We start from the raw sequence: 23577 nt of genomic DNA on the forward strand, positions 1-23577 counted from the left end.
TGAAAGCCGAATACTTTTTTAGTATTAGGTGGACTCTTGAAATTTCATGTAGCAAATACTAAGTCATCTATTTCTCACTGCAGACGACTTGTTATGACTTTCCCTCATACCCACAGTTGATCAGATATACTCTTGAACAAGTTATATCCTTCACCTTTTCCAGCTCCAACTGGATTTCAGTCTTGGGCAGAAATTTTGCACTTGCCTTAGTCCAATGAACGGGTTTAGGCCAACAAGTGAGCCATTTCTTTGCTGTGACTGATTTTTATTATCAGTTTTAAGACATTCCAGAATTTCAGTAACCACATCAAACTCCTAAAGTAGAGATGATCTTCCAGACTTTATTCATGCAAGTCCTTTATATCCTTTATTTCATATTCTCTCAAGTATGAAGTTGAATTTATAGTGTTGTCATATATAATCGACATATAATAAATGCACTAACGGTTCATTCTGTAATAATTCTTGCTTCAGGTTACAGAAACTGTTGTATTTCTTCCTGCTGTGAATGACTTTTTATTTAGAACCTTATAATAAGATTACAGACTACTTCCAGGTTCTTTTGAGGTAAGGAATTAAGAATGTTCAGGGATTTCTGTTGTATTTCTCTGGAAATAAGGGATAGGAATAATTTGAAGTTAAGAGGTGCTTAGGTTTGTCTTTTCACAGGCAAAAATAAATGGTGGTAATGCATAATGGCTCTGAAAGATTTGCATGTGCAAGATCCTAAAGATTCTGGGTTTTTTGTTAAAAAGTTTGTGAGAGGCCACTTAAAAAAGCATTTGTTTGTATAGGTGATAGCAAACGGAGCTGTCCTTTAGAACTGAGTATCTGTGGCTCAAGGGTTCCCTTTGTCTTGGAGATAAGGTAGTCTGTAAAATTTTGAAACGTATTTTACTATATGCTCATTTTCCCCCCCTTTTCTCACTTGTTTTTCCACCTATAGAGATGCCAGCATTTTCTCAATGTTTGTATCAGAGACATAGTTTTTAACATTTAGTATATTTACAAGCCTATGAAGTAAACATAACATTTCTTTATGTCCTAGTATGTCCTCAAAATGATCATTTGCAGTACACATTGGCTTGTAACATTGGCTTATAAGAGAAATTTTTTCCCTAAGAATATATATGGAAAATTATTTAAGAAACGAATACATTTGAAAACTAAAATAACTGATTCACACTTACAGAGGTGCAAAGGCATAAACAATAAAATTAATTCCTCATTTGCTGTGTGAATCAAGTGGAAGCTGGCCTTGTGCAGTAAGCATGCAATATATTTAACTTCGGTACCAGCTGAAGGGGAAAAAAAGGAAAAAACTATGCATACCTTCTGTATGTATTTCATTACCTCTGGACCAACTATGGAAATCTCATGTAAAATAGCTTTCTTATCAATTGCTCTTATCAGCAATTGCAAGATAGGACCCGGACAAGATCAAACATTTAAACATAAAATAGTATATGGATTCAATGTGTAATAGTATCTGTTTCAAATGGAAGCATTCAGTCAGTGTAGGATTTCCTGTCTTTAGATCCTGGCTGTTTGAAGTGCTTGGGCTTTGCCAGTGCTGTAACAGCCACGGCTTGATGATGCATCACATGAATGCCTTGGTTAGATTCATGTGGGCTGTTGCCTATTTTGAGCCTGTGACTTTTAAGGGACTCAGACCATTTTATCAATGTGTAGAGTAATGCAAGCTAAGTGTGGACTTGTGTTTATTACATTTTCTTCCACCCCCACCCCAAGCTTTATAGTGTGAGTATGGATGTTACACAGTTGTAATACCAGAGTAATCACACACACAAAAAAAAAATTGAGACACTATTCCTTTTCTGTTAGATATGTAATTAAATTCTTGTTTAATTTTTTTTGATGACACATGTTCAAATCTGTCAGTCACTGCTATAGGACTGAAAGTTCTGCGTGAATGGGGCATAGGAGGTTGATGAAAGTGGGGCGAGCTGATCCTGTGGCTCAGAGGGGTTGGCTTTTGGCAGGTTAACGTTGTTCCTTTGAGGTAATAATTTTAATGTTAGAAAAGAGTAAATAAAATGCCTAGGAAGGAGGCTTCTCCCCAGCCCCCAGCAATGCATGAATCTTCCCTTCCAGATAAAATGCGATTATAGGTGTTTAGAAGCGTCAGCGGGCGTGGTTCCAGGAAGGTGCAGGAACTACGGGCAGCTCTGTCGCGGCAGGTTCGCCTGTTTTTCTGAGCCGGGCCCCACCGTTCACCTGTTGACGGGGTGGCAGCTTTGCGTTCACCTGTGCGATCGCCTCCCTCCCGCCGTTCTGCCGGCGGGGCCGGCTCTGCCGTGAGCTGCAGCGGCCGCTTTCCGCCCTCTGCCTCCGGGCGCTCCGTGCGCGCCGTGGCGGTGCCGTGCGGCCGGAGCCGCGTCCGTCCGTCCGTGTGGCGGGCGGGAGGCGCAGGTGGCGGGGCCGCCCCGCGCTGACATCAGCGGCGGGGCCGAGCCCGCTCCGCAGAGCCCGGCGCTGCAGAGCCACGGCGGCGGCGCAGGCCGGGCCCGGCCGAACATGGCAGCGGCCCCCGCGGCCGCCCTTGCGTGAGGAATGCCGCGGCCCTCCTGAGCCGGCAGGCGGGCCCCGCGTTCGTCACGTCCATGGATGTCTCTTCCGATCCGTATTTGCCCTACGATGGAGGGGGAGGAGACGGCATTCCGCTCCGGGAGTTGCATAAACGAGGTATGCCGGGTTGGCGTTTGGGTTACTTGTTCGCATAGCTGTACGTGCAGGAGTGGTGTCCGCGTTTGAAACGGGGACGTAAAGGCTTGCTAATTATCGAACTGCTTTTTTTCGCCTGCCCGATGCCTTTTGTGGGAGGAGAATTCAGTTCTGGCTGGTTCCTGTGTTGTCAGGGATTGTTTTCTCTGCGGGCAGATCAGTCCTGCTTCGCATCTCATCACCCTGTGACTCCATCTTCGATATGTGGCAGGCTTGCCTTTCGCTCCCTCCCGGGTTTTTGTGTGTGTGTGTTTTTTTAAATCAATAAAGCCATCTCGTGGAGAAAAAGAAACCTTCCAAAAACTGTGCTTGTCTTTGACTACGATCAAATTAGCTAGGGTTACTAAATAGAATATTTACCTGCCTTCCACTAGCATGAATAGGAACAGTGTTTGTCTGGCTTTGAAGTTTCCGTACCTGGTTTTAAGACTTGACTGGTTGTTGCCGTCTTTGCTATGCCAAGGGAAAGCTCTGCAATGGTCATGTGTCAGCTCAGCAAATATTGATGAACTCATAAGGAACTGGTACTTTAGAGGGAGGTTCTTTACACTGTTGCTTGTAAGGAAGCAGATCTAGAACGAAAAGTGTTATCAGTGTTCAGGGGGAAAAAAATCCTCTTTTGAGCTTATATTTTGTTTCTCACTGTAAATTCAAAGCATTATACCTTCTGTAAAATTTTAATTTGTTCTGAGAAGGTGTAGCAGGAATGAAACTTATGCCTTCAAATTATGAGAATATAAGTATGTTTTCTTGTTTGGATTGGATGGTCACAATGTGGTATTTAAAACAATAAATGTAGTGAATTCCTACTTTTGTTTAAATTGGGCAATCTAAAATTAGAAAGTTATCAACATTTATAGCTGCTGGCGTAAGCATTAGAGAGGAGGTAGGCTGAGAATAGAGAGATGATTTACATAAAATGATTTTTTTCTCTACATGTAATTTATTGTATTGCATGTCCGTGCAAACTCTTACTTCTGTAAATAAATTTATTTTCATTTATTTTTATCTGACAATTTATCTGTTTTTTAGTAGTTTACATTGAAGGTTATTTGTTGTCTTTTTATGGTTCTTAGAATGTTTTTCAGCATATCTTAAGAACATCAACAAGTTACAATGCAGTTTATTTTAGACAAGCAAATTTTACACTACCTAAGTCAGATTTTAGAACCACTTCTGAGAAATTGAGGCAAGTGTTTTCTTAAAAGATTTGCAAAACGTGAATTTGGGATCTTATCAAGGCTGAATATAAATACCTGAAGGGAAGGTGCAAAGAAGGTGCAGACAGGCATTTCTGAGCAGTGCCCCGTGACAGGACCAGAGGCAATGGGCACAGACCGAACACGAACATGGGAGGTGTCCTCTGAACATCTGCAAACAGGTTCTTACTGAGCACCGTAACAGGTCAGATTGTGAAATTTCCTTCCTCAGAGATATTCAAAAGCCATGTGGACATGGTCCTGGGAAAACAGCTCTAGGTGGCCCTGCTTGAGTAGGGGGTTTGGACAAGGTAACCTCCAGAGATCCCTTCCAACCTCAACCATTCTGTGAGTTTAGATTTGTGATAGATTTAAATATGAGAACTGCAAAACAGTCCTAACATGACACTTTCAGACTCTGCAGTTATAGTTAGACATGGAAATGTGATCAGCTGTATGGAAAATAACAGGTTTTAGTTGATTTTTACAATACAAAAAGTAGATATTTGCAGTGCAAAGTGGCGTGTGCCACACTGGAGTATTGCTGTTAAACATAATGTTTGCAAATACTGTAATGAAGGCTGTGGAGGATTCAGCTAGGTAGTTCCATTGTGGTGACACTGCTGGGGGCCAGCAAAACAATTCCCAGTTGTGACTTGTCCGTTTTGCAGTTCCACAGAATTCTATTAGGGCTTGTGCTTCCCATATTCTAATACTATATTTCAAAACAAATGTTACTTGTGCTTTTTGGGCTTGCTCTAGTGAGTTTAGATTAAAAAAAATCCAAGACCTGAATAGTGTTACCAAAATCTTTTGCAATTCTGAATTTTTCAAGTGCTTATCAAACCACAACAATATGTCTCATAAGAAGATGACTCCAGACCAGTTTGTTTGAATAGATGTAACCAAAATTTGTGAGTATTTCCTGCTGGTTTACAACGTCACAGTACTCTGTTTTTGTGATTCAGCTATTAAAATAAAGCTCAAAATGCTAGCAGACAAAACCAGAAATTGAAAGTAAATTCTTCACATTACTTTGTGTGCTACCAAGATTTTTATTTTCCTCTCATGTAGATTTCACAGCATTGTGATAACAAGCTCAGAGATCATGGGTAAAGATATTCCAAGAAAGCAGACTTAATTGTTAGAGGCTGGTGATTTTTCCCCTTATTCACATACTCACAACTCATATGTCCTGCAGAGTAATGTTCACATCATGCAAAATTGCTGTGTAACATCAAAGCATTTGTTGCACTAATTGACTGCAGTGGCTCACCCAAAGTAGCTGTACCTCAGCAATTATAAAATGACTGTTTAAATCAGCAGGGGTCTTTGAGGTTTAATTAACGACCTTCATTAATGTTCAGTGAGATGAAATACAAAGTATTATAATACATTATTATTAAAGGCCTGATCTGTTAGCTTGCATTAAGATGATTTTTTCCCCTGTGCAAGTACACGATGAAACATCAAATGGAAAAAATTAAAAAAAAATTATTTATTAATTGTATTTGTCTTTTATGTTGATTACTCACTACTGTCTCTAAAAAAAAAAGAAAGCTAAACAGATATTATTGAATACTTCTTACCAGGAGCTTCTTTGACTTGTGCTCTCCTAATATTTCTTTTTATGTGATACCAAATGCATCATTCCAGACCTACTTATCCTCCCTGACACACAAATAAAAATTCAGAAACACAGTTCACTTCTGCTCCATTCTCTACTAAATAAGAGTTAAAAATACTACTTCTCAGAAAGGGTTTAAAAGTTCTGATGTAGGATTGCATATATCCCAATTAACTGGCATGTACATTTTTGTAAGAATTTTTCATATCCCAAACCATATACTACAACATATGTAAATAAATTGCTTGTGTTGCCCTCAGATTTATCTTTGCATCGTTTTTACTACCTAGACCCTTTTGAAAGTTCAGAATGATCAGTACCTTGCTTGTCTTCCAGTCATTCACATTCATGCTCACACTGATTCTCTTACCCCTGACCCTCTTTTTATTATTCCTAAATAAGCATTAATTTTACCCCACTTTAAAAATTTGAAATCTGAGCAACAGCACAACATGTATAGTGGCCAGGCTACCAGATCAAGCAAGACTTTATCTTAAGTAGGCACAGGCTTTGTTGACTCCTAGTTATTTTCTGCATATACATAAACATGTCTTAGATTTAAGAAATTGGAAGTCCTTAAGCAAAATTAATGAAATTTTCTTTCACTAATAATCTCTGATAGAGTCAGTAGCCAGGAGATGTGAAAACTACATGTATTAAAAACATGCCAGATGTACTGATGGTTTAGTTTTCATAAACCTAATTTTTTTGGGAGATAAAATAAGTCACTGTTTCATTTATCATACACCAGGCCCCAGCCATAAAGGTGCAACTTCTCTTGCTTAGAAAATACTGATAGTAACAGGGGAAACCTCTCAGCCACCTGGAGCCTCACCTGTTACTGTAAACTGTGGGGCAGAGTGTTTAATAATAGCCTAGGAAGACTTTGAGTCAGATGTATATTGAGCCAGTTCAGATGCTCTTAAGTGATAAAACTTATACTTTGACATTTCAGGCTGCATTTCTGGTTAAGGTCCTCTTATGTTTAAGAATTAGTAATAAGTCAATACCAGTGTGACCTTTGAAATAAATGGGTAAGGAAGTTGTGTACACATGCTCAGAGCTAGAGCTTGACCCTGAAATTTTATTAGTTGCAGAGTGAGAGTTAAAAAATTATTTTTCTAGATTAATTACATGCTCACAACAGAAAATGTGGTCAAGTTTATTATCATTCTCTAACTTTAAGTACTTGGAGAAAAAACCTAACTTGGAGAAACTCAGTGTAATTATGGCACTGTATTTCTGCTGTGCTTTGTTTTTAGGTTCCTTGTATAAAAGAGGGATAAGGATTTTCAATTATGAGTTTAGCATATTTGACTTTGGTGATTAACATGAAGTACTGTCAGATGTAAATGCAGTTCATTTAGGTAGTTACAGGTTATCTGCATGTGCTGTATAACTGGTAAGGTTCTCTGTGAATATGTTTCTCAATTTTGGAAATAATTTTTTGATGTATTTTTATTTTGAGATATTAGAAAGCTAATAAACAGACCAAGATTATGCCCTCCTTGGGCCTGAATGTGCTCTGATTGGGATAATCATATTAACAGAATTCTTATTTTTGCTGAATCCTGTCTTTGCCCTCTAAAACAACATATAAGTAAGTTGCTCTTAGGGAAATGCAGCAGCAGCACTTTGAAATCTAATTATCTAAATTCTGGCATTCTGACTCTGATGGCCTTGGTCATTGTTAGATCATAGATAACTTCCCTTTTGTAATGCTTGCTTTTTCTAACTATATATTTTTATACCTTCTATTTTTCTCATCTCCTTCCTCATTATTCATCTTAAATATAAGTTGTAAATTTAGTAGTGGGAGGATCTCAATAGCTTTTCACTTGCATATCTGAAGTCACTATTCATCATAGACATAATTAAATAAACATAGTACATCTGCCTTTATGACTACAAAAGAAAAGAAATCTATAGCAGTAAATCTTTTTTTTGGTTCTGCATCATAGAAACAGAAATGTTTGTTTCACCTAAAGTGAAAAATCAAAGCCCAGGGTTTTTTTGGTTTTGGTTTTTTTTTTTTTTTTTCCCCTATGTTCATTTGTGGTGGACACAAATCTTCAAAAGTCTTGGTTTAACTCAGAGGTGCTAGTATTGAACTTGTTTTCACTCCTACTTTTTAAAAGATTATTTTTAAACCCAGACCTATTTGGGAGCAGATGATATTATCATGCAGTACTTTGGTAAATAGTGCAACTTATCCTTGTTCCTCAAAACTTGTTCCATATCTTCCTATTTCCCATTTATTAGATTTTTTCCAGCTGATTTTTTTTTGTTTGTGTACATATAGTTGTGTCAATTTTAAATGCATTTTGATTGTAATGCAGAGACCAGTTTTTGTTTGAAAGCCTTTGATGCAGTTAGAAGAGCTAACTGAAGAGACATGCTGAAAATTCAAAGTTGCAAGTAGAATGTATGAATTGATTACAAAGACTTTAAGATCAGTAATCATCAACAGCAGCAAATAACACTGGCATTTTGTGCTGTGCTTCTGATCTGAAATGTAAAAATTGCTTCTAGCCAGGAAAGGAAATAGTACTTCATGACTCTTTTTGAGTGGTTACAGACAAATTAAAATAAACTGATGATTGTTTCTTGTCTTTTTAATTGAAAGCCTCATACTTTGAGGTCTGAATATGGTGACAGAAAGAAGCTGAGGCGCTCTCACATGCCTCGTGTATACAAATCTTCTTTGTTACAAGCGTAAGTGATCCTTCCAGCCTGCGTTGCACACAGGGTGCTTCCCTGCCTCCACTCCCCTTGGCACCTAATGCCCAAGGACACACGGGTGAAGCAAAGCCTTGGATTAGAACCTGGCCTCTGGAAAGCTACAGCCCCTGCTGATTTTAACACTCAGCAGATTTGGATGGTCATGTCAGGGGGAGCTTATTCAGCCTTTACTGTAATCTGACTAACTTCATTTTCACTCCCAGAAGTGCGTTTATTTTTTTCCTTCTTCCTTTCACGCTACTGGGAGTAGCCCAAAGGAGATATGTTGCACTGCTGTCAGCCATAAGAACAGCAGCTGAGGCAATGCTATGTAGTTGTGTGTTGTTTAGAAAAAGGGATGGGTGAGCAGCACCAACTATTCTTGCTGTAAGAGTTGACAATTACATAGCTTGTAGAAAAATACCTTTGAGAAATTAGGTCCTGTTATTGCTTTGCCATTGAATACAGCATTGGCATTGTTTATCTGTTGTTGTTTTCACAACTCTGGAATGTTTCTAAACCTTAGGGATTTTTGAGTTCTGTGAAATAGATGTTACTGTATGATGTCTGGACATTAATATTTATAGTTTTGAGTTGTTTCCAGCAGAAAGTTATAATTAAAATCTAACAAGAGCCCAAGGGTGCGTTTATGTATTTCAGGATAACTAGTCTCACAGTTCGTTGCTGTGGAAGGGGCTGAACTTGTTGCTCCCCATCTATTCTCTCAGTTTTTGCCCATGCACTGGCTCTGTTTCTTCTCCAGCAGCACAGAAACTTGATTCCAGTTCCTTATAATGGCAGATTTTTTTTTGTTGTTGTTAGTTTGTCTGCTTAGTTTGATCAGCACGTTGGGTTGGTTTACTGTGCAGTCAGATCAAGGGTGACAGAGCTGATCCAAGGGTGAGAGTGGGAGTGTGTGTCCAAGAACAGCGGGGAGAAATAGGGGTAGCAAGATCTACTCTTTGTGTGCCAGCAGTCAATTAGATCAGCTCAGTCTTACTGTGTAATTATGTCCCAAGAGGGACATGTCTCATTTCTTAAAATGGAATAAGGTAATAAAGGCTCAGTTTGAGGCAATGGCGTATTTTGTGATGTGCCTTCAGAAGATGGATATTGTGTGCTGTGTAGCATATAGAAGGGGTCTTAAGCTTTATCATAAGATTATGGTCCCTTGTTAACTCTGATAGCCACCCTCTTGAGAAGCTTGTTCATGTCTCAGTTCTGTACCTTATTCTCCTGCGGGGGTGTAGCTGTGGGGATTTGTTCTCTAGGTGATACTGGGTAATTGTTCAGATAATCACGTGGTGGATTACCACAGAAAAATCTGTCGTGCATCGTTTGACTATGCAGGATGTAACATTTGTCTTAAATCTCAATGTTTCTCTTCTCATTATTTTCATGAAAAAAGAAGGAACACAGCCTACAAGGAAAGAGTTGGGGAGGATTGTTGAACAGTTATGCATGAATCTGGAGCAGCATGCATGTTTTTAAACCCCTTTCTTGTGTGAAATAAATTAGCTATAAACTTACCAGGTATTTTTCATTTAAAAACACATTTTTCATCAGCTGCATGTTGTTCCAGGGTTATTTTCAAATTCGAAAGAAATCTCCTGTGTTGCAGAAAGACAAAGCTGTATAGGATTACTCCTGCAGGAGGTGAGGCAGCTTTTAAAAATACTGTGCACTGCCTCAAAATTGCTGTGTGTAACCTGCATAAATCAGCTTTCTGTCATGTTTATCATAGTTCCAACATCAATCAAGATTGAATACCGCTCATATGAGGCACACCTATAAAATAGGAAAGACGAGATATTTCTTGCCTTAACGAGGGACAAAAGACAGGGAGGAATCCTGGTATATAAAGCAGCTTCTGTGAGTATAGCAAAATCTCTAATTTTTTTACCTAGTGGTTCCATTGGCAGAAACTAGCCAGGCAAAGCAAGAAGTTGGATCAGTCTTGGGACCCAACAGCCACTGAGTATAACTTCACGTTCAAAGGGAAATGTGGGAGAGCAGCATGGTAAGGACTGTTGGTTTTTTGTCAGACATAGTATCTTCTCAAGCAATTTTGGATTGCATTTTTTATGTTCTCATTAAAATTAAAAAAAAAAAAAAGAAGAAAAAAATCCTTCACTTCTTCAGACATAAAAGATTTTTTATGGTGTTGGAATCCACTTTTCTTCTGGTTTCTTTTGTGTAGCATTTTTATTTTTCTTGTCCTTCATTTTCATCAGGTGTCCCAAAGTACAGTGTTTAACTGCTAACCTTAGTACTTATTACAGTTTTTTTTCTTCTAATGTTGCACATTTTTTTTTAACAACTTCAGTTGAAACAGTTCTTCCGCAATACCAGAGCTGATTGCTGAGAAAGGATTGTGCTCAAGGCTTGGAATTATATGCATGGAAGGATAACAAAAGTCAGCTGCCTTTCTAGAAGGTAGTTCATTTAAGACTTAGAGTGACTGACTCCCCAAAAGAGTTTCCTTTTTCTGAAGAAGCATGTTGCTTTTATTGTCTAGAAGCCTACTGTCTATAAGCTTGCAGTCTGTGATTGCAACAGCTCACAGCAGTTCCGTGTTGAGATTCAGGATAGCCACACAGCTTCACCAAGGTTCCTGCCTGACTAACCCAGTGGCCTTCTATGGGAAAGTGATTCCATCAGTGAAAAAGGGAAGGGTTACAGATAGCATTTATCTGGGCATCTCTTAAGCCTTTGATATGGGCCCCCACAACATCCTTCTTTCTAAACTGGACAGAGATGGATTTCATGAACAGGCCACTAGATGGATAAGAAATTACTTGGATGGTCACATCCAGAGGGTAGGGGTATAAATGGCTCAGAGTTTTGACGGAGATAAGTGACAAGTGGTGTCCCTCAGGGGTCCATATTGAGACTGGTGTTATTTAATATCTTCATTAATGACATAGGTGAAGGGATTGAGTGATGCTTGGCAAATCTGTAGATGACACCAAGCAAAGAGGTGCTGTTGACACTCCTGAAGGATGGGATACCATCCAGAGGGGTCTGGACAAGCTCCAGTAGTGAACCCATGGGAATCTTATGATGTTTAACAAGACCAAGTGCAATGGGGTGTTGGTGGATGAGAAGTTGGACATGACCTGGCCATGTGCACTTGCAGCCAGGAAAGGCAAACATGTCCTGGGCTGCATCCAAAGCAGGGTGGGCAGCAGGGCCAGGGAGGGATTCTGCTCCTCTCCTCTTGAGGAGCAGAATGCTGTCCTTCCCCAGCACAGGAAGGACACTGACCTGTTGGAGCAAGTCCAGCAGAGGGACACCAAGATGAGCACCTCTCCTATGGGGAAAGGCTGAGAGAGTTGGGTTTGTTCAGCCTGGAAAAGAGGTTTTGAGGTGATGTAATTGTTGCCTTCCAGTACCTGAAAGGAGCCTACAAGAAGGATGGAGAAAGACTATTTATAAGGGTGCATAGTGACAGGATGAGGGGGAAAGGCTTCAAATGGAGAGGAGGTTTAGATTAGATTCTGGAAGAAATTCTTTACTGTGATGGTGGTGAGGCACTGGAACAGGATGCCCATCAGATAAGCTGTAGATTCCCCATGCCTGAAAGTGTTCATGGCCAGGTTGGATGGGACTTTGAGCAACCTGTCTAGTGAAAGGTGTCTTTGCCCAAGAGCTAGATGATCTTTAAGGTCTTTGAACCTAAACTATTCTGTGGTTTTGCCTTATTTTTGCAAAGTGTATAGTGACTATGTTTGCTTTATAAGGATTCTTACAAATTGTACTAAGTCTCTGAAAACATCAATCTACTGTTTCCCTCTCTCTAGTAACATGGGTTAGTTTGGAATAGCAGTACTAATTAAAGTTCTGCATGCCACTTTTACCATTACCTTCCAATCTCATAAAAACTTAAGCAAACTCATATGTAACAAAAAGGCTTTACTTTCTTTACAGCTCCAAAATGGCTTGGGTGTCCTCATATGAACTTTAGAAGTGTTCTCTTATCATAGCTAGAAGCTATACCTATACATCTGGTATGCTAAGTGCTTGTTGTGGTTTTTAAGACCAAAACTGCTTCTGTTGTGGTGAAAAGCACGTAGCCTGTGAAAGCATCTTGAAACTTCAGGAGTGGGGAAGAGGGAGAGGACGGAAGGGGAAATATTTCTACAATTTATCTAGGTAATGATGATTTCCTGCCTGATGGTTAGAATGTTGTGATGAAATATTTGTGTTCTGGTAAGGGTTTTAACATTGCATTGAAAATACATTTAATGAGACTTTGGAACTGGGAGTAAATAGTGAGAATTTGTGCATTTATGCTGATGAGAATCATTATCTTCATAGCTGGAAGGAGCATCTTGCTGTGTGAAATTCTAGAGAAGGAAGGGTAGAGAGGTTGGAAAAATGTTGAGTCTTAGTAAAAGTATCTTTCTCTAACATCCACTTTAGAATAGTTGTATACTACATAGATCATAATGCTAGCAGGAGAATGTTATCTCAGAGTTCTGTATCTTAGATACCGAGCAGCAGATTTTGTAGAGGTGTTCTCTTCATGGTCCTCTAAGGAAGCCTTTCTACCACGCTCACTGCTGCCTGTTTTATCACTTGGTACAAGATTACAGCTATTCAGTTGTTGCATCAGGCACTCATGGCAGCTCTGTATTCAACAAAACCTCCTCTTCAGCTTCATATCTTCTTCTGTGTCTCTTCCCCATCATACAATAATCACTTATATTCCAGTATTTCGTGTGCCAGCAACTGTTGGCAAAGTAGGAATGTGACATAGTTTCAGTGGGATTTTTACTGTATCTAGACAATGACCATCATCATTTGTAATCTGCTCCAAGTTCTGCTGTGGGTCAGGTGCAATTAGTTTAGTGCCATCTCTGATGATAGCATCTCTGATAATCCCCTGGTGGGAATTCCAATTTAGCACCTTGTGATATGCATAAAATAATCTTTTACTGTTTGTGATTCATTTATAACTCTCAACTTTCCTTTGCCTTCTGTGGCATAGGATTGCATGCATGTAGTTAGGTGCTGCTTCATTTATAGCAGGGCATAAAACCAACTCCTCCAGAGCAAAGACAAGCTTTTGCCCAACCCTACTCACTCAGGTTCAGGAAACTGTGTCATCACATTGGAGCTTTGTAGGAGATTAATAATTAAGCTGTGGGTGAGGTTAATTTATGTCCCCTTGCTTTGCCAGAGGAAGCTGATTTAATGCAAAAATAATATTTTAATAATGGATTCTGTTACTCTCTTAATTCTGAGAGCTAAACTAGTTATCACACTGTGAATTTTGTTAGTATCTCTTCCACAAGATCACCTTGCCTTTTCAGCTATCCAGACATGTATTTTAGACTTCTAGTTAGGAGAATTGGAAGTGGCAAGGGAATTGAATTCCTTATCCTAAAGCAAGGTTTTCACAATCACCTCTATTAGCAAACCTGATTTAAATTGTTGTTAGTCTTTTATTAATGGAAGCATAGGTAATGCTTCTTTACATCTCTTTAAGAGAGACTAGCAGCAGCTTTGGGAAGAGATTTACAGGGCTTAGCTATGGGAAATAGATGAGGGGGAATTTAGTATGGCATAGACTGGGGAAAAAGGTATTAAGGTAAAGATGGCAGCCAGGCTCACGTAAGAGAACAATATTGGTGTTACTGGGGAACTGTCTGCTACATTTGCATTGTTTTCTGTACTTTTCTTCTAATCTTTATAGAATTTGTAAGAATAGTTGTTTGTGTATCTTGAAAATTATAATTGTGTTTTGTCTTAATATGAATTTTGTATTATTTTCTTGTTTTGTCTTTCACCACTAAGAAAATGTCTGAGTAAACAGTATGTTATAGTAGGCGTCAACATGACCTCTTAAGCAATGGATGACTGAGGCACCTCTTTGGTCATAGTGTAATGCCAGGTGTCACACTGCTTCTTCTAGATCTTAGAATTCACATTTGTAAAGGGAAAAGACACATTTTACTTTGTTTAAATGTTTAAATGTAATTGTGAGTTATTATGAGGGCTTGGGCTGGTGAATTCAGCATTTATAGCATTTGGAAGTTTACAGGTAGATCCTTTGACAAGCTATTTGTTTGTTAGTTTTGGTTTTTGGTTAGTTGGAAATTTCTGATGACAATACCAAGAAGCTCAATTAAAGAAGCCTGGAAATAAACAAACAAACAAACAAACCACAAAAACAACCCAAAAAACCCACCCCAGGTTAAAAAACCCCCCATCTGTCTAAAAATCCCAGTGTCAGTCTACCCTGAAATGAGTTCTGGTGTCTATCTGAAGTGATAGAAATCTTGGTCAACTTGAGCCTATGTCTTTATGAATAGAGATTACTGTGGTGTGCTGTATATTGTTGGGCAAAATATTTTGTTCATAATCAAACAAGTGGGGACTAAGAAAAAAAGCTGATATATTACAGAATTTATGACATTTGAAAGCTTAAAAAAAGTGAAAACTTTATTTTATCACTTTTGAAAATGGAAAACTTCTCAGTACCCCCCTCTTGCTCTTCTTATTCTGATCAGTGCAGTAAATATTCGTGGGGCTGTTGCTCTGCAAGCTGCTTGGGAAGAAACTACCTAGTGATGACAAATTAGCAGAAGATATTTTCTTTATACAATGTTTCCAATTTCATTACCGAGGACTGCTTTGTAATTTACCTGAAAAAAATACATAAAAACAAAATACAAGTATTTGTTTGGTTTCTTGTTGCTTTTTAGATGCATTTGCAATCGATTAATAATGTATTTTAGGTTTGGTTTAGATGTGTAGGAGAGATTGGTAATCAATAGAATGTATATTTAGAAATTACTGGTTTCAAATGAAGGTACTGCGAACTTTCTAGCTAATCATCCTTGCTTTGTATTTGTACAAACAGGTTTTCCTCTGGTAGTTCATAGACTGAAATAAACTTCAAGTTAAATGTGTGTCAAAGTTGCTCTTTTTTTCCACTTGCTTCTATTGAAGTTTTTCTGGAGTCTTCACACAAAACAGAACAATAATTTGACTAGGACATTGCTATTTAACCACTGGAAACACAAAGTCACTAATACACAAATTTAACTTACAGCTGAATGACAGTGAAGAGGAGTAGCATGCAGCACTGGGAGAACCTAAATGACAATACAATATGCTTAGTATGGAAGGTGTCTTAATTACTTCTTCATAAATTTCTGTGCTATGAACACAGTTTGAATACTTAATTTATCACAGAATTAATTGATTCCTGTGTTTCTCTTCTGCAGGAACTCATTATACAATGACAAATGGAGGAAATATCAACAGTTCAACACATTTACTGGACCTTCTGGATGAGCCAATTCCTGGAGTAGGAACATACGATGACTTCCATACCATTGACTGGGTTCGAGAGAAGTGCAAAGACAGAGAACGGCATAGACGGGTACTTGAGATAAATAATAAAACCTTTTTGGTTGGATGTTGGAGTTAAGGTCTGATTTAGTAACACATACAAATATATGCACGTCCTTTAAATATGTACATAGTTACATCAGCTAGAGCTACTTGAATACTGTTTAAAAAGCACTGCTTAGCTGGGTACCTGCAGTCTTGCAGCATTATTATAACTTCAAAAAAAAGCAGTAATTTAATAGGGTGGGAATAGGTCCCTGTCACCCAAATACCTTTTTTAAAGTTCTGCATTTTTTTCATGCTATTATATTTAAGGCTATTTTCCAGTGTAGATGTATTTGTAATAGTACAATAGTGGTTTTGGTGGTACTTGTACAGAAAAGTGAAGCGTGATGTGATGTATATTGCTTTTGTACTGACACAAGTGTCTCTGCCACTGCAGCTAAGTGTGCAGAGTAAATAAGGATAAAATAAGAATAGCAACTTTTTCAGTACAATAATAGTTGTCTAGAAGTACTTTAGGGTAATTATCCAGTTTTTTATTTTATTTTACTTTTATGTGTTTTTTAGTCTAAACATAAAGATGTTTATATTTGAAGTAGAAGTTTTGGAATTTGAATCATATGAAATAGCTTATTATTAGTATGCTAACACTTTAATTGAAGTTCAAAAATATTTAATGTATAGGAGGGAAATAATATTACAATTCACAGTTTAGGTGTATGCCACAGAAGGTATTTAATTATCCTAATAATGTATTTCCTGGATTGTAGTTCTTTAAATTAAGCAAATATATGTTTCTCTGTCAGTTGCTTGATGTCTGAATAACTAAGCTGATTTATCTATGTGAAGCACTAAATACAAGGAGAACACTTGTGATTTCAGGAGAAGGTTTATTTGCTTGCATCACACAATTTGTATGTCATACTTCTTTTTGTTTCATTATTCATATTACTGAAATACATACAACTCTATATACTGATTACTCTTTGCAGATTAACAGCAAGAAGAAAGAATCAGCATGGGAGATGACAAAAAGTTTGTACGATGCATGGTCAGGATGGTTGGTAGTCACATTAACTGGCTTGGCATCAGGTAAATGAAAACACAAAGGATTCTTTTCTTATTTGTCAGCAAGTATAGTTGTTGTGTTTTTCCTTTGTTCTCCACCAACCCAGCTAAGAGCTGGTTCAGTCTACTACAACAGTTCCATAAGGGAAGAAAAAAGTTGACTATCTCAATTGGCAAGCTTCACCATTTTGAGGTGAGGGTTTACTGATCAGATGGGAACCAAAATCCTCACTGAATTTAGAGAGAATTTCTCAAGTTATTGAACTTCCACCTACTAAGCTATCAATGTTCTTTAATTCTGTGATTGAGATTTATGTTTTCCTTTTCTGTAAAATTTTGGTTTTTACCTGTAGGATTTCTTGTGGAAGTGTGGATTGTAAAAGTAGCTCTGGTATATGTGTAGTTTTGGCAAGCACACTTCCTTGTAAAGCATGTGTTTATGGACTAGTGAATTTTAGCTATATGTTTATGTTGTACCTTTAACAGAGGTTCTTCCACAGAAAATACTGACTTTAAGAGGTAGAGTTTGTTGACTTATACTTCAATTCTCTCTTTTGTTCTTAATGTATTTTAGAATGGATTTTACAGCTAAAACCATCCAATAGTTTGTGGCCCAGTGGTCAGGCAGTGCTGCTGTTTTTTCTGTTAGTATAGTTTGAAGTGACTAAAACCTGCAGTAAGAAATGGTCACAAACTTTGTGCCCAGTTTTTCAAAATAAGTACTTCAAATAGACGTTTAAACATATTAGATTAAATGTTAGGAAAGTTAGTTGTGGAGTAAGGCTATGCTTATTAAAAAGCATGGTAACAGTATAATTACTGCTTAGGTATATACATAATCACTTTCACAAATCACATATAAATTAATATATATGCAAAGTTTGTAGCATGTTTATATACTTCTGGATGCATAAACCAGGAGTGTATAATCTGTATAATCACTGGAAATTTTTTATGATAATTTCAGTGGGAACATGCAGTGTAGTGTTTTCTACCCCTTAAGCTGCTGTTTATTAAAATTCCTTTATTCTGTTTCTGAGTAACAAAGTGAGCAAATTCTGGTCTTGCACACTGGTAGGTTTTTCAGTCTCAGATGCCTTCTCTTGCATGTCTAGTGGATCTTAAATGGTACAACCTTGAGTTCAGTCACAAGGAGATCTTATGTTTACCTGTTTTAATAATTTGGTTGAAATTCTGTTCTACTGAAGTACTGCTTTTGACTTGCCAACACATAGGCTAGAATCCTTTTCTACCTTTTAGACAGGTGAATCCCATCTCTTTCCAGCTGGCTTGATGCTGTATCAACTGCTTCATCACAAAAAAGTAACAGTTCTCTTTTTACTCTTAACTCCTTGGTTTCAGTGGACTGTTGGAGAACTGTGGTATAGGGAAAAAAAGGCAAAAAAAATCTCATTTAACTTGGAAAATATACAAAGTACTTAATTCTTCAGCAAATATTAGTCTTACCATAACAAAAACCAGAATATAATCCTAGAAACCATTAGTATATCAAATGTTCATTTAATTAAGTTAATACCTAATACTTCAGTTAATATGAGCACATTCCTTCATTTTAGCTGTGTGTGTTATTTCTGTTTACCAGAACATTAATACAAAACTGTTTCTACAACAGGGGCATTGGCAGGATTAATTGACATAGCTGCTGACTGGATGACTGACTTGAAGGAAGGCATTTGCCTTAGTGCTTTGTGGTTTAACCATGAGCAGTGTTGTTGGGGTTCAAATGAGACCACATTTGAAGAGAGAGATAAATGTCCGCAGTGGAAAACATGGGCAGAGCTAATAATCGGGCAAGCAGAAGTGAGTATTCTTTGAATGCCTTGTTCAACAGCTTGGCTGAATGGGGAAAAAAATAATGGTCTTAAGGTTAGGATTCTAAACATGAATTTAGGTTGTACTGTCTGTGCCATTTTTCAGCATTTGAATTGATTACTAGATTATAGTGTAATAAATGTGTATTTCATGAATTGCAAGGGAGCTTGGAGTTTTGCAAATGTAAGGAAGTTATGAGAATATAGAGCTGTTGATAACACAAGAATTTCTATTCTTGATCGTAGCTGTATGTAAATTAAATCCATTTATGGTATTCTCTGATAACTAAGAATAGATTTGCTTGATTTTTTCTATCACATTTTTTAAATAAGGAAGATTTACTCAATATTTTACTAGATTTTAGCAGCTATTAGCTATTAAAAACATACCTGTTCAATGTTTATTTTTTCTTTTCAAGAGGAAATGTTAGAACACTTTCTACCTTTTATAAGTCTGTGCTAATGTGCAAGTGTCATGGCTTCATGCTTTTCAAACAAAACTCTCTCTTGGCAATAATTACTGTGCCTCAAAATATGTGTATTAATGTACTTGCAGCAGAAGTGCTTCTGGAGTATTTTAAGTAGTGATTTTGCTCTTATATCAAACCTATTTTCTGACATTTTGTTTTTGCTTTTAGGGTCCAGGTTCATACATAATGAACTACATCATGTACATTTTCTGGGCTTTGAGCTTTGCCTTCTTAGCAGTTTCTCTCGTGAAGGTATTTGCTCCCTACGCCTGTGGCTCAGGGATACCTGAGGTGAGGTATAACTAATATATATATATATATATATATATATAAAATAGGTGTTTCATAATAATGTGTAGATTACTGCTGCCTTAGTAGGTCAGGGGAAGGGCAAGAGGAAGCACCCTGTGTCTTTGAAGAAGTATATTAATACAAGTATTCAAACTGAAAACCTGGTAATTTTGCTAATTGTTTCTGAGAAAATACCCCAAACTTAAAAGAATCACCTAAGTTAGTAGATTTTGCTTCTATTGGGACCACTTTTTAAGGAAGCATTTGGATTAGTATAGTTCTGAAGAATGATTTCCTAACCTCCCCTAGTCCACACCCTCCCTATGGTGATAAGAGAGCAGTGATTCATTGACACAATTTTGGTCGTTTGATAGAGCAATCAATATTTTGTTGCAATGCCTTTAGCTGCCTTAACTAGCATAAACTAATGAACAGTCACAATGTGAAATGTGTAATATCCTCAAAAACTCACTGTTCACAATTGCTGTCTGCTACTATCCACAGAATGGGAGAGAAAAATCCAAAGTCAAATCAATCTGGTCAGTCTTACTTCTTCAGTTTTTCTATAAATATTTTTATCCACCTCTGTTTAAGCCTGGAGTAGTTCTGTGCCATTATTCCAGAAGAAATTTCATCTTAAATTTGTTTTCAAATCTAGCTGTCTTTACTTTCTAGACACAGCTGTCCAGTGTTTAATGTACATCCTATTTATGGACATGTTGTGATATGGTAGCTGTATATTATTTACTCTGCATGGGCATATTTGCCAGGCTTATAATATAGCATTTTTAAGCACAGTAATACCTTTGGCAAGTCACGGATTTTTCTGGTGGACATAGGCTGATCTTTTCCATCTTTATGTGAAGAAATCTACTGTTGTTTTTTATGTAGTGATGGTAAAACACAAAGAGAAAACAGGGGTGATATTGGTGCAAGTTGGGATATTGCTACAATAGATTGATCTTGAGTATGGTTTTTGCAGATTTATTTTTCCTTTAGAAATTTTCTGCCTTTTTACATAATTTGCATCACAAACTGATTAATCCAGTCTTAGAAGCTGCTGCTGATAATTTTCTACTAAATGTAATTGATACTGTAGTTGTATGTTATTACCCAGTGTTTTAGAATAAGTTGCAAATGAAAAGCTTCTGGCAAGCAGATAGACCTGGTGTGGCAATCTGAATGATACATGTTTTAAAGTGTGACAAAGTTAGTCATTCCAAACGGCTGGCTTTGAAGTTCTGCAGCTAAAATTAATGGATGAATTATTTTCTGAAAATTCAAGAATGCAGTAACAGATACAGTTTTTTTATTTCTTCCAGATAAAAACTATTTTGAGCGGCTTCATCATCAGAGGTTACTTGGGGAAGTGGACTTTGATGATAAAAACAATTACTTTAGTCTTGGCTGTTGCATCAGGTTTAAGTTTAGGAAAAGAGGGTCCTTTGGTACATGTTGCCTGCTGCTGTGGGAATATTTTTTCCTACCTCTTTCCAAAATACAGTACAAATGAAGCTAAAAAAAGAGAGGTAAGTTCTTGAAAAAGCATTTCTAGAATGTATTGAATATTGGTGCATTTACACTGATTTGTTTAAAAGATCTTTGTTCTCTGGGACAATGTTTAGTGATTATCAATTGTTATTTATTATGTTAAAAACAATGAATTATCCCCAGCATTCTAACAGGTAAATAATTTCTATGGCAGTGTCAGTTTGGTCTCCACTCCAGAATGGTCTCCCCTTCAGAGACCATTTGGTTTTATTTAAATTCTGTGCTTGTCTCTGAACTTTGGTAATTGATGGGTGTCTTCAATGGTGAGGACAGCAGAGTACTCTGAACCCATGAACAAAGTGTTTTCTGCCCTGTTTCAGTTCACTGTTGTTAACGAGAGTGTGGTGGGTTAGACTTGGTGCCAGCCAAGCAGTTCTCTCACCCCTCTGTGTTGGCAGGACAGCAGGAGAGAGTCAGATGAAAAGCTCAGAGGTCAAGATGAGGACTGGGAGATTGCTCACCAGTTACCATTACAGACCAGACCTGAGGAAAGTTACTTGACTGCCAACAGTAGACTAGCGAGAAATGAAAACAAAACTAAATGTATCTTGCCCCCACTGTCCCTTCTTGAAAGGCTCAGTTTCACTCCTAACTCTTCTGTCCCAAAGTGGCACAAGGGGATACTGTGTCTCTGCTGCTCCTTCCTCTTGATACTCTTTCTCTGCTCCAATGTGGGTCCCCACCCATGGGAGACAGTCCTTCACAAATACCTTCAGCATGGGTCCTTTCCACAGGGTACAGCCATTCAGGACTGCCCAGCCTGGATCACCCACAGGCTGCAGTGCTTGCAAGAAACTTGCTCCTGCTTGGGCTCCTTCTCAAAGGCATGGCTCTTGTCAGGAGCTTGCCAGGAGTTTGCCAGGGCTGCAGGGTGAAGATCTGCTCTGCCATGCCTCTGCTCTGCTCTGTCATCAGTGAAGTTGGCTTATAGCTATAGTGAGATTTTGTTGTTCATGTTTACAACATAGACTGTGACAAACCCCTCACCTTTTATCGTTTTCCAGGTGTTGTCAGCTGCCTCAGCAGCAGGAGTTTCTGTAGCCTTTGGTGCCCCAATTGGTGGAGTCCTTTTCAGTCTGGAGGAGGTATGTCAAGAGATGGCATTGAAGAATAAATATTTTAAAAAATCTCTCTTACCTAAAATAATTTCGGATTCCTTTAAGCTATGGAGTCTCTCCAAAGAAGGAAATTATTTTTTGACCCATATTTCAAAGCCAAGAGTCCTGTTACCAGCAAACTCCCGAAGATATATATTTTTTTTTTTTAAATGAATCTCAGCCTTACTTTATTCTCAGTTATTTTATTCTGGAAAAGGGCTGAGTCTGTTAATTACTACAGTTTACATACAGATAGAGGCACAGCAGCTTTTCAGTCTAGGAGTTTATTCTGGAAAAAAAATACAGGGCTCTTAATTTTTGAAAAAGGCTTTCAAGACTTATTGGACAGTTTTGTAAAACAAGTTTTTAACCAATACTTAAAGTTTCAGACACTAAACACAATTATATGATAATTAACAAAAATATGATAATTATTAAAAGGGCAAATATACTATAAAACTTATCTCCAAAGGAAGGAAATTCTCTTCTCCAAAAAATGTGTTATGCTAAATTAGTTTTAACTGTAATTTTCAAAATATGTAAGAATGTTATTTCTATCATTGGTATTTTTAAAGACAATTAAAGCCCTAAAAATCTCTGAATTGAAAAGTAGGGAAGATATTTCTTTCATGTGTAATTTTGTTATGTTATTAGGGTATTTTGAGGACTTCCTCTGTTGCCAGAAAACGAAGAAGAAAACTGTCTTAAAATTCAAATCAGGCTATGTGGGGCTTAAAAATGAAAGTGCATGTTCTGTTTTGAGGCTTTTTAATTTTTTTTTTGTTAGTTTTAATCATACATCTTAAAAATAACAGATCTGTGATAAACCTTTCAATAGAGGTTGAAAGGATGTGAAAATATTAGCAGGAAATCTGAGAGTACAGGTAGTACACACTGATTCTCATGAAGGCTAGTAAGAGACATAAAGCAGAGCAGCTTTTTTAGCTTATACCATGTGAGCAGCAGTGTTCTAACACATGCAGAAGCCTGTCTTTCCAGGTCTTTAATTGAATTGCTAATAATTCTCATGTATTGTCCTTTGCAGGTCAGTTACTATTTCCCACTGAAAACTTTATGGAGATCGTTTTTTGCTGCTTTAGTAGCTGCATTTGTTCTAAGGTCCATCAATCCTTTTGGTAATAGCCGCCTAGTCCTTTTTTATGTGGAATATCACACTCCTTGGTACCTTTTTGAACTGCTTCCTTTTATTCTTCTGGGAGTATTTGGTGGGCTCTGGGGAGCATTTTTCATCCGAGCAAATATTGCATGGTGTCGTCGACGCAAATCTACAAAATTTGGGAAGTATCCTGTCCTGGAGGTTATTATTGTTGCAGCAATAACAGCTGTGATTGCATTTCCTAATCCATATACAAGGCTAAACACCAGTGAGCTTATTAAGGAGCTCTTCACAGACTGTGGGCCATTGGAATCCTCCTCGCTGTGTGACTACAGAAATGATATGAATGCAAGCAAAATTGTAGATGATATTCCTGACCGCCCAGCAGGCACTGGAGTCTATTCAGCTATATGGCAGTTGTGTTTAGCACTCATATTTAAAATTATCATGACAGTCTTCACTTTTGGTATCAAGGTAAGTGTGAATGCAGT

At 37.7% G+C, this 23577-nt stretch overlaps 1 protein-coding gene across 6 annotated transcripts in view; it reads left to right on the top strand.

Moving 5' to 3' along the window:
• Positions 1-23577, top strand: part of CLCN3 (chloride voltage-gated channel 3) — a 60765-nt gene that overhangs the window by 22143 nt on the left and 15045 nt on the right. For 4 of the 6 annotated variants that reach the window (XM_066548272.1, XM_066548277.1, XM_066548273.1 and 1 more), the window contains exons 3-9: positions 15531-15688; positions 16653-16752; positions 18362-18549; positions 19199-19321; positions 20644-20850; positions 21877-21957; positions 23015-23560. In XM_066548272.1, coding sequence (XP_066404369.1) covers positions 15531-15688; positions 16653-16752; positions 18362-18549; positions 19199-19321; positions 20644-20850; positions 21877-21957; positions 23015-23560 — 1403 coding nt within the window. Of the gene's footprint in view, positions 1-2500; positions 2707-15530; positions 15689-16652; positions 16753-18361; positions 18550-19198; positions 19322-20643; positions 20851-21876; positions 21958-23014; positions 23561-23577 lie in introns of those variants that run through there. The other 2 variants (XM_066548276.1, XM_066548274.1) reach the window with 1 other exon arrangement.

This window comes from Molothrus aeneus, chromosome 4 (assembly GCF_037042795.1).
Source record: "Molothrus aeneus isolate 106 chromosome 4, BPBGC_Maene_1.0, whole genome shotgun sequence".
NCBI classification, from domain to species: domain Eukaryota; kingdom Metazoa; phylum Chordata; class Aves; order Passeriformes; family Icteridae; genus Molothrus; species Molothrus aeneus.